This window comes from Pinus tabuliformis, chromosome 1_2 (genome assembly GCF_031772625.1).
Source record: "Pinus tabuliformis cultivar Carrire ecotype Pingquan chromosome 1_2, CPIR1, whole genome shotgun sequence".
Lineage (NCBI taxonomy): Eukaryota > Viridiplantae > Streptophyta > Pinopsida > Pinales > Pinaceae > Pinus > Pinus tabuliformis.
Genome location: NC_142298.1, coordinates 1,350,484,916 through 1,350,498,865, shown reverse-complemented (window position 1 = coordinate 1,350,498,865; position 13,950 = coordinate 1,350,484,916). Strand labels below are relative to the sequence as shown.

Genomic DNA, 13,950 nt, shown 5'->3' with positions numbered 1-13,950 from the left:
CTTGAGGCTGCAATATGCAAGAAGAGGATGAAAAACATTGACTTTGAAAGCTTTTACAACCAGAGAACCTTAAAACCCCAACTCCCTCCTTAGGACAAGTGTATTTGTGTTTACCAAAAGTTGGCTTCCAACACACCCAACGCTCAATGCCAAACATGACATGGTACACTAAAACACAAAGACCGTAAAACCTTTCAACATATCGACAAAGTACACATTCTTCCTTGAAATACACATTCTAAGGAAACCCACAAATGATTTCTCCTCATTTTGAGGATGGTACCTAAGTTAAATTGGATTGCATAGGGATTTCTTAACACAGGGTTCAAAATTATTACAACAATATACTCATTAATCACTAAATATGTCATTTGTAGGAATTGCAGTTAGGTGGGGAGGATAACACTCCTATCCATTTTTAAAGCTACACCCAATTAATAAGTTCTCCATGTGCCACAATAAATGCAATTTTTATGACTATAGTGACACATCCCTCGAGATTTCCTTCCACACCAACACTTTTATCCATGAACTAAAGAGTGACTATTTCATTATTATATTATACATACATGTTAATATAAGCATTAAAATTTGTATTCCTTTGTAAAAAATGCTAGTCCAAGAGATACATTTGATCACCTTGTCTTGTATCCAATATCCAATGTTGACCCCTATATCCTTAGATCTAGAGTGAAGCTTTCATTTCTAATGTTGTGTTTGAGCTTAAATTCTAATTAAATATTTGGGTTAGCCAAGGTCATACTTAACTTAATGGCTTTGCAATATACAATGTATCATATTTTTTTAAAGTTCAATTGGTGAGATATGTCTGGGGGATTGAACTTTCGATCACTTGGATACACAAGGGCTTGCCAACATTCTTTTTTCCAATTGTGCTACTACCCTCAGAAAATATACAATGTATCATATTAACATCCACTTAAACCAAATTGACTTTTGGGACACATGTCTCTTTGATGATGAAGGGAATCCAATTATGTGATGTCAAACACATTCCCTCACAAACACTCAAAAAGACCCTACACTTTTTAGGGTTCGAACCTAGGTTGTCTGTTATGAAACCAACTCACAAAAAGATAGAAAAGATAGATCAACAACTTAGAAATCAGCCTCTTCGAGGGGGCAACCTCCTTTACATTACACAAAAGAACAATTATTGGATGATACAAATGACAAAGCCTCATTTCTATATATAGGAGTCTAAGGGGTCACAATATAATCAAAGTCAACATAACAATAATAATATAAGGGCACAAAAATAACAATAGTGGGCTTCTATGGGGCACAATAATAACAATATGGGGACAATAAGGGGACAACAATAACAGTAAGGGCCACAATGACACTAGTAATGGGGGAATCACTAGTGTTATAGGGACCTAACATTGTCTATATGGAAACACTGTATAATTTTGAATTTATTTATTGTAGATTTGTACATAGATGGATATTCCTTTCTTTGCATTTATCTTTTAGACTTCTTGCTTTCACCAATTGATTTAGAGCTTATGGAGTCTCAAGTAGCACCAATCCCCTTGCTTCTATTGGATTGAATAACATGATTTCTCTTTTGAAATCCATAATATCTCATTCACATGCTTCCTATTTCTCCCATAAGACTTTAGCACAGACTCCATGATCATGTTTGTGTCCCTCTTAATAACGCACTCCTTGGAAGGGGCCATAAAATCTTTTATTAGGACTAAACTTGGATGTCTCTTCTTTCTTGCCCTTTGATTCTTCATTCAATCATACCACCCATCAACTTGTTATTTTTCCATTTTTCTTATAATGACCTTTGTTGTTGGGAAGGTGCCTTTCAAGTATTTTGTCTTTGCATATAGATACACATAAAGTATCATTATTTTAATCTAATGGGCGTGGTTGTTAAAATCACCAATATTTAATTAAATATGCATTGTTATACCTTTGCTCAAGTCAACTTCAATTCAAATTCTAACACATGTGTGTATACCCTTCCTTGCTTAGTTTGTATATTGTTGTAAGTCCCCAATATATTTATGTTGGCTTTTGAAAGATCATCTCATCCCAAAATAAGTAGGGGGGATTCAATATTCAAATCCGGAAGAGTGGGGTTGAAGAAATGGATATTGAAGATGGATTCAATTATAGAAACTATCTTTTGAAAAAAGGTTAGTTTTGCCCCAAAAAGAAAGTCCCTCCTTTGAGACCTTGCCACAACTTCCATAGTTGTGAAATTTTACAATAATAGAACCTCTAGAGTAGAGGTTTACCATATACTTAGAACTTAGGTTGGAATTGATTTGATTCTTGAACTCTTTAGATGATGACTAGAGATCATTAAATACATAGTTTGAAGCGTTTGCTTGTAGTTATTAATGAACTTGTTAACCATCCATAGATGAATACTTCCCTTGCACATGTGCTTGATTTTGTCAATAATGAAAGAATCCTACTATGTTTTTGGTATATTCGACAAGAATACATCTTTAAAATAAATAAGATTCAATTCTTAATGCTTTTCAATCCTGTAAGAGGGAGGGACAATCGAAGTCACGCAGGAGGAGGTATTCCCTTTGTTTAGCGAAACTCTACAGAGATAAAGCACTAAATGCAAGATTAACCCCTTGTTTATGTGATAATTAGGGAATATATATCTATTCTCTCAAAGATTAGTCTTATATATTCAAAAAGAATTTCTCATTTATTCTAAATAACACTTAACACTGTTTATAGAATAATTTCTCACCATTACAATCACAATAATCATTTTTCAAGGCAAAAACTACATCAAAACTTTTTGAATATGCAAGTAAATAATCTCCACAAATGAAGATGAAAACATATTTTGAGCATGTTTAAAGTGGATTAAAATATAATAATAAAAGACACAACAAAAATCTTGATACAATAATAGCTCAAATAATTATCTTTAACAAAAATCTATTAAAAATTACTATAAAATTATAAAATGAAATTAACATTAATAAATAATCAATTAATTTATATAAAATCCCAATTTAATAATGAATAATTACTTAATTCTTTAAGTTCCACTTCAAAGAAAGCATTAACACATCAGCTAGAGAAGGGTGCATTATTGTTTTGGAGTAAGAGAAGGATGCATTATTGTTTCGGAGTTCTATGTCCGTCGCATCAATATTTTATTTGATGTGCCCAATTATTTTTCCAAAGTAAAACTATTATTTAGCTTAAATAATAGAATGTATAATATTTCAAATTCTATAAAATGTATAATATTTCAAATTCTTTGAAAATCCGTTTTACTGAAACACAAATATATGGCCGTCGATGACATGATCGGATGGTAGATATTCTATCCCGCCTTTAAATTCAAATCCTCTTGGTAGTTTGGCGCCATTGCGTGTATCCCTCTCAACGAGCTCAGTAGCTCGCATATGAACAATCATGGTTTGCAATCGCATAAACATTGCCCCAGAATCGATCCACGAGCCACCAGATCTCTCTCTGCACGACTTCCAACAGTTCATCTGCGTTTCTTCGTGGTCAAAACGATTTCAGAAAAGGTATTTTTCTGCAAGAGAGTGCTAAAATTGCAAAGCGCCATTATTTTCTTGTCGCCGTCATGAATCCTCTACGCCTTGTCCTAATGAAATTATTTAGAGTTCTTGATTGGAAAAATTTGCCATATTTCAACTTTCTGGAAATATTTCATTAAATAAGCTACCGTATTATCTAAAATAAATCTGAAGAAAGAGGTCGTGCTCAAAACAATGTTTTAAGCAGCAAATTTCACAAGGGTTATTTCTGGTTCAGTTATTCTGAGCTTTCAATGGAAAATTTTGACTCTATTTTGGCTTACAGGCAAGATTTCATAAACTAACGCTCTCTATAAATGGACTAGACAAGGTTGTGCTCAAAATTTTGTTTAAAAAATGGCAGAGTTTGGGAAGAAGTTCTTTAAGTTAATGGATCAGCATTCAGATGCATTTCGAGTGGTTTGATTGAATGATTTCTGTCTCAGTTCCGCACATTTAAAAGTTTTGGAGAATGGGAATTGATAATTCTGGTATTTGATGGTGTTCTATTCAAATTACACAGAAGAAGATAGAAAGCTAGGGCTTTTAGAGGCTAAGCGTACACAATGGCACAATCTTTACAGGTTTTCGTGAGATTTTTAAGACAGGCAAATAGGATAGAAAATTAGGGATTTCACTAAGCCAAGAAAGCTAATGCTACATTCTTTACAAATTTACTTCAGAGTTTTGAGACTGAACATTTTTTATGTTCAAGTGGTTCGTAGATATCTTCATGCGGTTTCTATTTCCATGGAACCAAGAATTTGATACCTCAACATGAAATACTGTGCTCCGAAGGGTTTTCCCTTCCAGCTCATCTTTGTGTAATGGAATAGAATCGTTAATGCTCTTTAGTGTCTGGAGAAGTCAAAACTAATGGATCAGGAAGCAGGGGCTATTGGAACGGTTAGTAATTGAGGGAAACACTATCCTTCACAATATAACAACGTAGAGGAAAACTCATGGTACATTTTTGTAGTTTTGGTCAGATTAGGCCATCCAAGCACGCCGTTAGAGATTTCAGAGAGAAGCTCTTTGTTTTCTTTAGCACCGGCTGAAGGGGTTGGTAAGGGATCCCCCTCCCCAAACACCCTATCAGCATAGTTAAGACTTGAGTTTAGGGTGGCTTTAATTATCTCTGGTAATAGCAAATGATACGGAGGATTGTGCATAACCCACCCCCTTTTTGATTCCAATAAGCAGAGGTGGTCACTATGGTAATCCGATTTCAATTTGTAGTTAGAAAATGGGGTCACAACTTTCCATATTTTTTGTTTTGTTTTGTCTTTTTACATCAAACAATAGTATATTTATTAGAACCATAGTCAACTAAACAAACAGGAAACAATTTATTTGACAGGTGGAAGAAGTGATAGGCTTAGAGCAATTGAATTGTAGGCCATGCTTCTTGACAAATTGATGAACAGATGTCTCCTTACTTGAGATTTAGGTTGGCACCATGGCACCATCCTATCCATCATTATACACTAATCTTGTCATTATCTTCTTCACTGTGAATGACTGGCCTGTTCCCTGCAAATAGATCTGGGCATAGAGGAGCCAATCCAAGAACAGTAATCTCTAGCACAAGACAATATTAATGATCTAAATACCTAATCCTGAAGCTTGAGTTTGATTTTTCTCTACTGGTTCTGAATCTCTGATTGAGAATCTCCCACTCGTCATTATCAAACCTTCTCCTTCATCATTGGCATCAGCTGCACTGCTGAGGTACTTTGGTTGGTTGTCATTGGACTTGAGAGCTTGAAGTTTCAAATGATTATAGTAACAGACAGCCAGAAAAGCCAGTCCACACCCACTCAAGTTTATGACTGTAACCTTTTCATTTATTACAGACAAAGATTATGTTATGAGCAGCCAGTCCTTGACAAGACCAGCAACATTCATAGTCAAGGCTGAAGTCTTTCCTATCAGAAGAAACACTGCAAGATTAAGAGCCAAGGCACAAGCAGAAATGTCATGTAATCCAAATCAAAGGAAGAGACCTTGATTATCAGAAATGGGTATTCTACTAAGGCCCAGGGGGTGCTGAGAAAAACAAGGCAACAAGGAGCAACAAAGATGTGATGGGATTCAACTTAATCCCTTTTGATGTTCGTGGAATTTGTATGAGAACCAATTGGGTAGTCTCACATGCAACTGCACTTAACTGGAGAATCACCTCCCATGCATTCATCTTGGCCTCCCCATAAGCTGAAATAGTAACTCCAATGGATATGGCCAACATATTGGCCTCGGGCTCACCTTTATAAGCTTCTTTCTTCAGGGAAACCACAATCAAATACACAGCAATGGGAATTAGAGCTTTCAACATTTGAAATAATGATATTGAGAGGAAAACATAGGCAGAATTTGAAAACCAGAGACCCAAAGAATACACTTATCAATACTATGGGTTCAACGAGCTTGAAGACTCTTACAATAGCAACAGCCAGTGTTGAGTAGAAGCCCATGTGAATCATGGTGGGACTGATCACACTAAAGTTGTCAAGCAATGGCAACTCCAATGGATATGGCTAACATATTGGCCATGGCCTCACCTTTATAAGATTCTTTCTTCAGGGGAACTGCAATCGAATGCATATCAAATGGGCACAAGAGCTTTCAACATTTGAAATATTGATACTTTGAGAGACATGCACCAAGGGCTGCATCATTTAGGATTTGTACTCAGTTTAGGTGTCATATTCAAGGGGAAGTTGTTATGCTTTCCACCACTTCATAGATTGTTAGAGTGATGAAACAAAAGAGGCTCCCTCTTGAGGCTAGATTATGTCATTCATATCAGCTGTGTTGTTGATGTCCTAGCTCAGCCAGGTCTTGCCAAAACTCTGTTGAGGTTCAAAATTTATTATAAACTGAAATGTCTTCACAAGAATTGACCTCATAAAATGCCATAATCACAAGATATGCCATACATGGCTGTGATTATGGCTCGCAAGACCCTTAGACTTTGAGCAATGAGGCTCGCAACATCACTTATGATTATGCACTCTACAATTCTGTGACCAGCTGAATGTCAAGCAATTGAACCGCGATTTAAATCCTATTTTGTCAGCAATAAGTACTATACTTTGTCTTTATTTAGTGTAGAGAACCAAGCACTTATTCTGCTCATCTATAGAAGGGACAATGGTTGTTTGCCTATGAGGTATAAGGAAATCCTATCAGATGTTTTGTATTTTCATATGGAATTGAATCACACTCCTGCACACTGTAACATTCATATATATCAACCTGTAGAGGCTTTAATAACACCTAGTATTCTGGTTAGTGATTTTATTGGACCTCATGTGCATATCCTACATGCACAGGATGGACTATTCATATGTTACAGGGTATTATTCTTATTATTTAGGGTGCACATCTTCAGGTGCTCAAGAACGATTACTAGAACAGTCAGTTAATTCTGCAATTTAAAGGATGAAAAAGGAGGTTATAGGAGTCTAGTTTTGGTTCTCATCCACAATGTCACACTAGTCTGCCTGGGCATGGTTCTCATGGTTTAATAGTGACTTGAGGAGTCATAATACCACAGATCACTAAACACAAACATCTAAGGTAGCCCAAGGACAATAGCCATCTTTACACATTAATTAACAGGTCTTACATTAATTATCCTAGGGGGTTTTAATACTTCCAAATGCTTAAAAAACAGTTAGCAGAGCATTCACATTACACATTCCAGCAATCTTTTCTATAAACCAACCAAATGCAGTCAGGAGAGCCCTCCTTTTAAACTATACAACCTTATTGTTAGTATGATCAACCTTATTTTAATATATAGTGTGACAAACCGTATGTGATAGGCAGGTACCTCCTAACTGTTATTCTACCCCGGATTCAGAGGAGCAGCCAGGATTTTATCCATAGTTTCTTTCCTTCCAACTTTAGGTGGGATCTCACCTCAACCTTCTGCCTTGGTGGTCAATCAACATCTTTGACGCCTGTTCGGGGTTGTGCCATATTAGGTTACAGATCATACATAATCAGACCGAGTTATGGACCAGCTCCAGACAGATCCAGAGTATGGCGCCTTCCACCCATTAGGGGTAAATCAGCTCCAGACTGATCCAGAGTATGACACCTTCCACCTATTAGACTATGCCATACATAATCAGAGCGAGTTATGGACCAGCTCCAGACAGATACTTTGCAGATCCAAAGTATGGCACCTTCCACCCATTAGGGGTAAACCAGCTCCAGACAGATCCAGAGTATGGCACCTTCCACCCATTAGGGGTAAACCAGCTCCAGACTGATCCAGAGTATGGCACCTTCCACCCATTAGGGGTAAACCAGCTCCAGACTGATCCAGAGTATGGCACCTTCCACCCATTAGGGGTAAACCAGCTCCAGACTGATCCGGAGTATGGCACCTTCCACCTATTAGACTAGCCCTACATTTAGCAGAGCAGAGATAATATTTTCAAGAGTTTCCTTGCTTGGACATTAGATGATAGGAGAGCCGAGCATCATCATTCCTATGCCTCCCGTAGGATCACAAAACTGGATCCTTTCTTAAGCTTTTGGCAATTCCAACAGTGATCCAATAGCCTGGTTCCCACCACCATTGACATCATCCCATCCCTCTCTCCAGACTTTTAGTGCAGACACTCTGTTGTATCCCTACATTTATGCTACTATTAGATAGTTTGATGGTTTTTTTTTTCCTGTTTTGATGCCTTGAGACGTGAAGATTCAAGAAATTTGATCGTTTTGATGCCTTGAGACATGAAGGAATTTGATCTTGTTGAAGGCTGAAGCTCCGCATTTTTTAATAATTCTTTTGTGCCAATGGGCTGTGTATCACTGTTTCGAAGAGACGTGCATAGTAGCTCTTAGAATAATCATTGAATCACCCACCACTATTGCCTAGCAGGCCCCTTGAGCTTCAGGAAGCTGGAGGCCTTTGAAGAGGGCTTGAGCCTTCACTTGTTTGTTCACGAAAATACCAACCTTCCGTAATATCGACTCTCTTGATTTCATCTGAAGTCAATGAAGGCTCCCTGCCCCTGCCATTCCAGGTTTCTTTTAAAGGTTCCATCAAGGAAAAGGGTTGTTATACCTTGATCCAACATCCAGGGTTTCACGTCTTAGAGAGACACATCTTGAGAAATAGGTGGATGGTCCATACTATCTTCCCAAGCTTAATGCACTTGCCATTGCGTGGGATACATGATAGGTGTTTCCAAAGGAAACGGGCCAAGGACTCGCAGAATGGCGAGACAGGGGATCCTTTTATCACCGACTTTGTTTGAAATAGTTATGGCGAAGTCCATCTTTCCACCAGGCCACTTTGTCGGACAAATATTTCAACAACAGTTTGGCTTCCATGGCTTGGTTAGATATCATTGGATCTCTTATTGCCAAGCCCCACTACTCTCAAATGGGGCTCGAACCATAATCCAATTGATTAAATTGAATATTTTGTTGTCCGTTGTCTCCTTTCTACAGGAACCACCTTATCTCTCTCCCAAGGATATAGGTAACCTACCGGTGCCAAGAGGGCTAAAATCAAGAAAAGTGACAATACATCTTACCTGGATTATCATATTGATATTTACTGTGACTAGATTGATTCATTATCCTTTTGGCTGTACTTACCCATGGGTTTTATTTTGCTCTTATTACATTCCTGAAAGATTTGCGGAAGATCTCAAAGCGCTCTTCTTTGTTTAATCCGTCTGTAATGATTGTTTTCCAAAATATGCTTGCAAAAATATGCTTGATCTCGCAATTGACTTTTTCCCCCACATTCAGCAGAGTGGAGATGATATTATCAAAAGTTCATTAGATAAGAAAGCAGAGCATCCTCATTCGGGTGCCTCACATAGTATATCATACAATTGGATCCTTTCATGAGCTTGACAATTCCAACAATGAGCCAATAGCTTGCCCCCCCCGCCCCTCCTCATCAGGGTTAGAGGACATTGACATCATCCCATCACTCTCTTTTGCTTAGCACCAAGCTTTCCAGATTACCAGTATAGACTCTCCAATTGTATCTCTATTTTTATGCTACTTTTAGATTTCCAGTGCATTATATATATATATATATATATATATATATATATATATATATATATATATATATATATATTGCATTATATATATATATATATATATATATATATATATATAATCAGTTAAACTGTGTTTAGGTTGAGATCAGCTCCAATGGTTGATGGAAGAATGATTTGTCTAATTGTAGGATGTTGTCAATAGGTTTGTGCAAGGCTCTGTCTCACTAAGCGCCTTACGGAATAATTTTTACCCTTCACAAGTGGCTCCCACTCTCAACCCCTCTCCATTAAATTTGAACATGACATTTCATGAGTTAAATCCAACACAAACTACTTGATCCACACTAGATAGGTTTATTCTATTGTTAAATTTGAAAATGACATTTTATGGGCTAAATCCGACACAAACTGCTTGATCCACACTTGATAGGTTTATTCTATTGATATATATATATATATATATATATATATATATATATATATATATATATCTATATATATATATATATATATATATATATATATATATATTTGTTTTGGTTACACTTAAACTACACAATTGTCATTGTTATATTTTTTTAACTTTATTTTTTCTCACTTTAGGAGTTACTTTTAAAACAACGCATTTTATTTATTCTATTGTTGTATATATATTTTTGTTTTGGTTACACTTTAACTACACAATTGTCATTGTTATATTTTTGAACTTTATTTTTCTCACTTTAGGAGTTACTTTTAAAAAACGCATTTTATTTATATTGGATATGTTTTTTAATTCCATTGATTTGTTTGTATCATCATTGGTTGAAGATCAGCGAAAGTAATGTGGTGTCCGTGGCAGAAGATGAGCTAATGCGCATTCTCATATTGATGCGAAACTTTGTGCCTAGATATAAGCAAATTGTTGAGGGTGATTGGAAAGTGGCAGCAATTTCTTACAGGTCATATGATCTAGAAGGGAAAACTATTGGTTCTATTGGTGCAGGGCGTATTGGCAAAGAACTACTTAAGCGTTTGAAGGTATTCATTCTTAGGATCTAGTACTACTTCATGATGTTGCAAACTTCTTTTCAAAAATCAGTGCTCCATAATTCTTACGCATGCATGCTGTTTGTTTCAAAATTTCAATCTAATAATAATAAACATTACATGATGTTGAATTGAATTGCGTTCCTTTGTACAGCCCTTCAATTGTAATCTTCTTTACCACGACCGTCTTTCTATTGGACCCGAATTGGAAAAGGAAACTGGAGCAACATTGGAGACAAATCTTGACGAAATGCTACCTAAATGTGATGTACTTGTCATTAATATGCCTCTTTCTGACAAAACTAGGTGCGCCTTATCACAATTTCATAAATAATCTCTCCCATTATTCACTCAAACATCAATAGCACCTATATATTTTGTACAACTTGTGAACAAAAACCTAATTATTGTTTCTCGATAGATGGATCATCCATATCCAATTTGTTGTCCATCTACCATAGTAGACTCACTCATTCATATATGATGAGGGGGCCCTTTTAACTCAGCGGTAGAGTAACGCCATGGTAAAGGGGAATGTTTAACAAGGAAGGTGTTCTCTACCAAGCCTAGCTTTTCTCTCAGAATCTTAACATCCCCTTTGCAAAGGGTTTCATTAGAATGACAACAACCCGCATTTAAAGCATTTCTCCACCCATCCTAATTAGAAATACAATTTTGGGTTCTCTACTAATTTTCTCCACACCCATTTAATCTAACAATGGACATAGAGCATGTATATTTATACTTGTGTGTTGGAAATACCATTTTATACTTTAATGTTTATTATTTTTGTTTTATTATTATTACTTGAATTTCTTCTTAACAAGTGGTTGTGTTTCTTTTGGTTTTAGTGAAAGTATGGGCTCCAATGTTGGCTCTCTTATTATGGACTATAATTCATCTTTGAGAATTTTTCAATTATTAAAGTAGGTTAGTCAATTGCTTAAAATATTAAATTTATTTCAAAAAGTTTTTGTTACTTTATAGGTTAGACACTGGCTTGAAATATTAAACTTATTTCAAAATGTTTTTGTTACTTTATAGATAAGGCGTAGATTTCTTGGCTCTATGATGAAAATAATGAAGGGAAAATACATGTTAATATGTTACTTGTGCTCTTTGACTGAAAAATACACGGTGAGAGAAAAATGTATATTAGGCTAATTGAGGAATGTTTTTCACTTGTCGAACTTATAGTATTGAATTTAACACACTAACGCTTTACAACAATGAACTAACAATATTCATGATGAAAATAGCAATATGGAAGATTTATCTGCATAATGAAAAAGGCAATATGGAAGATTCCGATCACGTTCCAAGGCATTTCTTAAAATGTGGATGTGACAAAAGGTTGTTGTGGAAGTTGTTGTTTGTATATGGAAAATTTATTGATCATTGTGTATAATCCTAATGTTGATAGATATGTCTACTAAATGCTTCCAGTTAATGGGGCATTGATTTGAGCATTCAATATATTTTTATTCTTTATCAGAGTATTCTTTTGTTGTATTTGTATTTTTCAATTTATGCCTTACGGCGTTTCCTTTGCAACATCTGGTGCAAATGCTAGTATATCTTACCTCATTTTATGGTTAACATTGTATAACAAAAACATGCGTTGTGTTATGTAATTAATACTAACATGTAATATTGATTTTTTTTGTCAGAATGCTATAGGTAATGATTGCCAAGACGATGATCCAAATTATGTTCAACATATATCAGGAGATGATGAGGATGAGGATGAGGATGATGGTGGTGAAGGAGGAGATGATGATGATAGTTGCGGTGTTGGTGATGATGTGGATCTGAGAAATGAGGATGGTCAAGATGATCATGAGGATGATCTTGGTGGTGGTAGCTAGGCATGCACATGCATTGTTTTTTATGAAGAAATTATTGTGTAGAATGACATTGTTATGTTTAGATGGGTGTTGTGAATTTACCCTATATCAATGAGACATTTTGATTTTGTAATCATACGATGAGCTTGATTTATGTATGTTGTTAATTTATCGTAGAATAACGATATTCATGAAATATTTTGATTTGTTAATCATATTTAAATTTTACTTGTTTTGATTAAAAATAATACTGATTTTATTAGTATTATGTTGCTATTTTATACATGTTTTGAAAATTGTTAATGACACATTGTTATTTTTTTGGATGGATGTTGTCAATTTCTCTTAAATTTCTTTACAAATGATTTTGAATTGTGATATCTGCTTTAATGATATTTAGAAACTATCATATATTTCACTATGAATCTATAAAGGGGGTCATATATGTAAAGAAAAATATACTCTATATAAGAAGTCAAATGCGGATGTAACCATGGATGCAAAATTGAAAGTAAAATTGGATGTTAAACTAGGAATTAATACAAAATGCAAACAATTGACATACAAAGTGTTTTAAATTAGAAGTGAAAAATTGTGCAATAGTTGACACAAAGAAGGGAACAAAACATGGCATACAAAAGGATATCAAATTGGGCAAAAACAAGGACACATAAATGGGCACCAAATTAGATGCAAAAAAAGACAACAACTAGATGTAAAATAAGATGCAACGTTGAGCGTTAAAAAGAAGCAAAAAACATTACAAATTAATATGCCAAATGATGATGCAAATAATGGTGTAAATCTGGGATGCAAACTTGGGTGCAAAAAAGGAAAAAAAAAAAGATGTAAGAAAAGACATAAAACAAGATGCAAAATGGGGCTGAAAAAAGGTGAAACCAAGGATGCCATATTGGATGTAAAAAATGATTCCTAATCACATGCAAATTTAGGCTCGAACTCAGACACAAAATTATATGCAAATGTGAACACAAAATGAGGCAAAAAAAGATGCAAATTTGGATGGTGAAAACAATGTAAAACTAGACACCAAAAAAATGCAAAATTGGATGAAAAAGTCGGTGTAAATAATGGTGCAACATTGGACACAAGTAGACACAAAAAAATGGTGCAAAAAGGGGCATAAAATAGCTTAAAATTGGATGCAAAACTTGGTGCAAAAACAAATACAAAAGTAGACGTAAAAAATGGCTCTAAATTGAATGTACCATTAGACACAAAATAAGATGCAAAGGTGGACACAACACATGACTCAACATAAGATGCAAATATAAATGCAAATTTGGATGCTCAAAATGATGTAACATTAGATGCAAGAGATGGTGTTAAAAATGATGCAAAATTGGATGAAACAAATGACGCAAAATATGGTGCAAAATGAGATGGGAAAAATGGAGACAAATCAAACGTAAATGTGGATGTAAAAAATGGTCCAAAAAAAGA

The 13,950-nt window shown here is 35.2% G+C and overlaps 1 protein-coding gene across 2 annotated transcripts; it reads left to right on the top strand.

The window, feature by feature from the left end:
• The first annotated feature begins 3,399 nt into the window (after positions 1 to 3,399).
• On the top strand, positions 3,400 to 12,655 carry LOC149211234 (formate dehydrogenase 1, mitochondrial-like). Of its 2 annotated transcripts, none has more exons than XM_089394589.1 (3): positions 3,400 to 3,551; positions 10,426 to 10,630; positions 12,310 to 12,655. In XM_089394589.1, exons 1-3 carry the CDS (start codon positions 3,433 to 3,435, stop codon positions 12,505 to 12,507), a joined length of 522 nt encoding a protein of 173 aa, XP_089250715.1. In that variant the 5' UTR covers positions 3,400 to 3,432; the 3' UTR covers positions 12,508 to 12,655. The 2 variants fall into 2 exon arrangements, with proteins under 2 accessions (XP_089250715.1, XP_089250714.1); XM_089394588.1 differs by having other exon boundaries at positions 10,421 to 10,630; positions 12,310 to 12,651.
• The last annotated feature ends 1,295 nt before the right edge of the window (positions 12,656 to 13,950 follow it).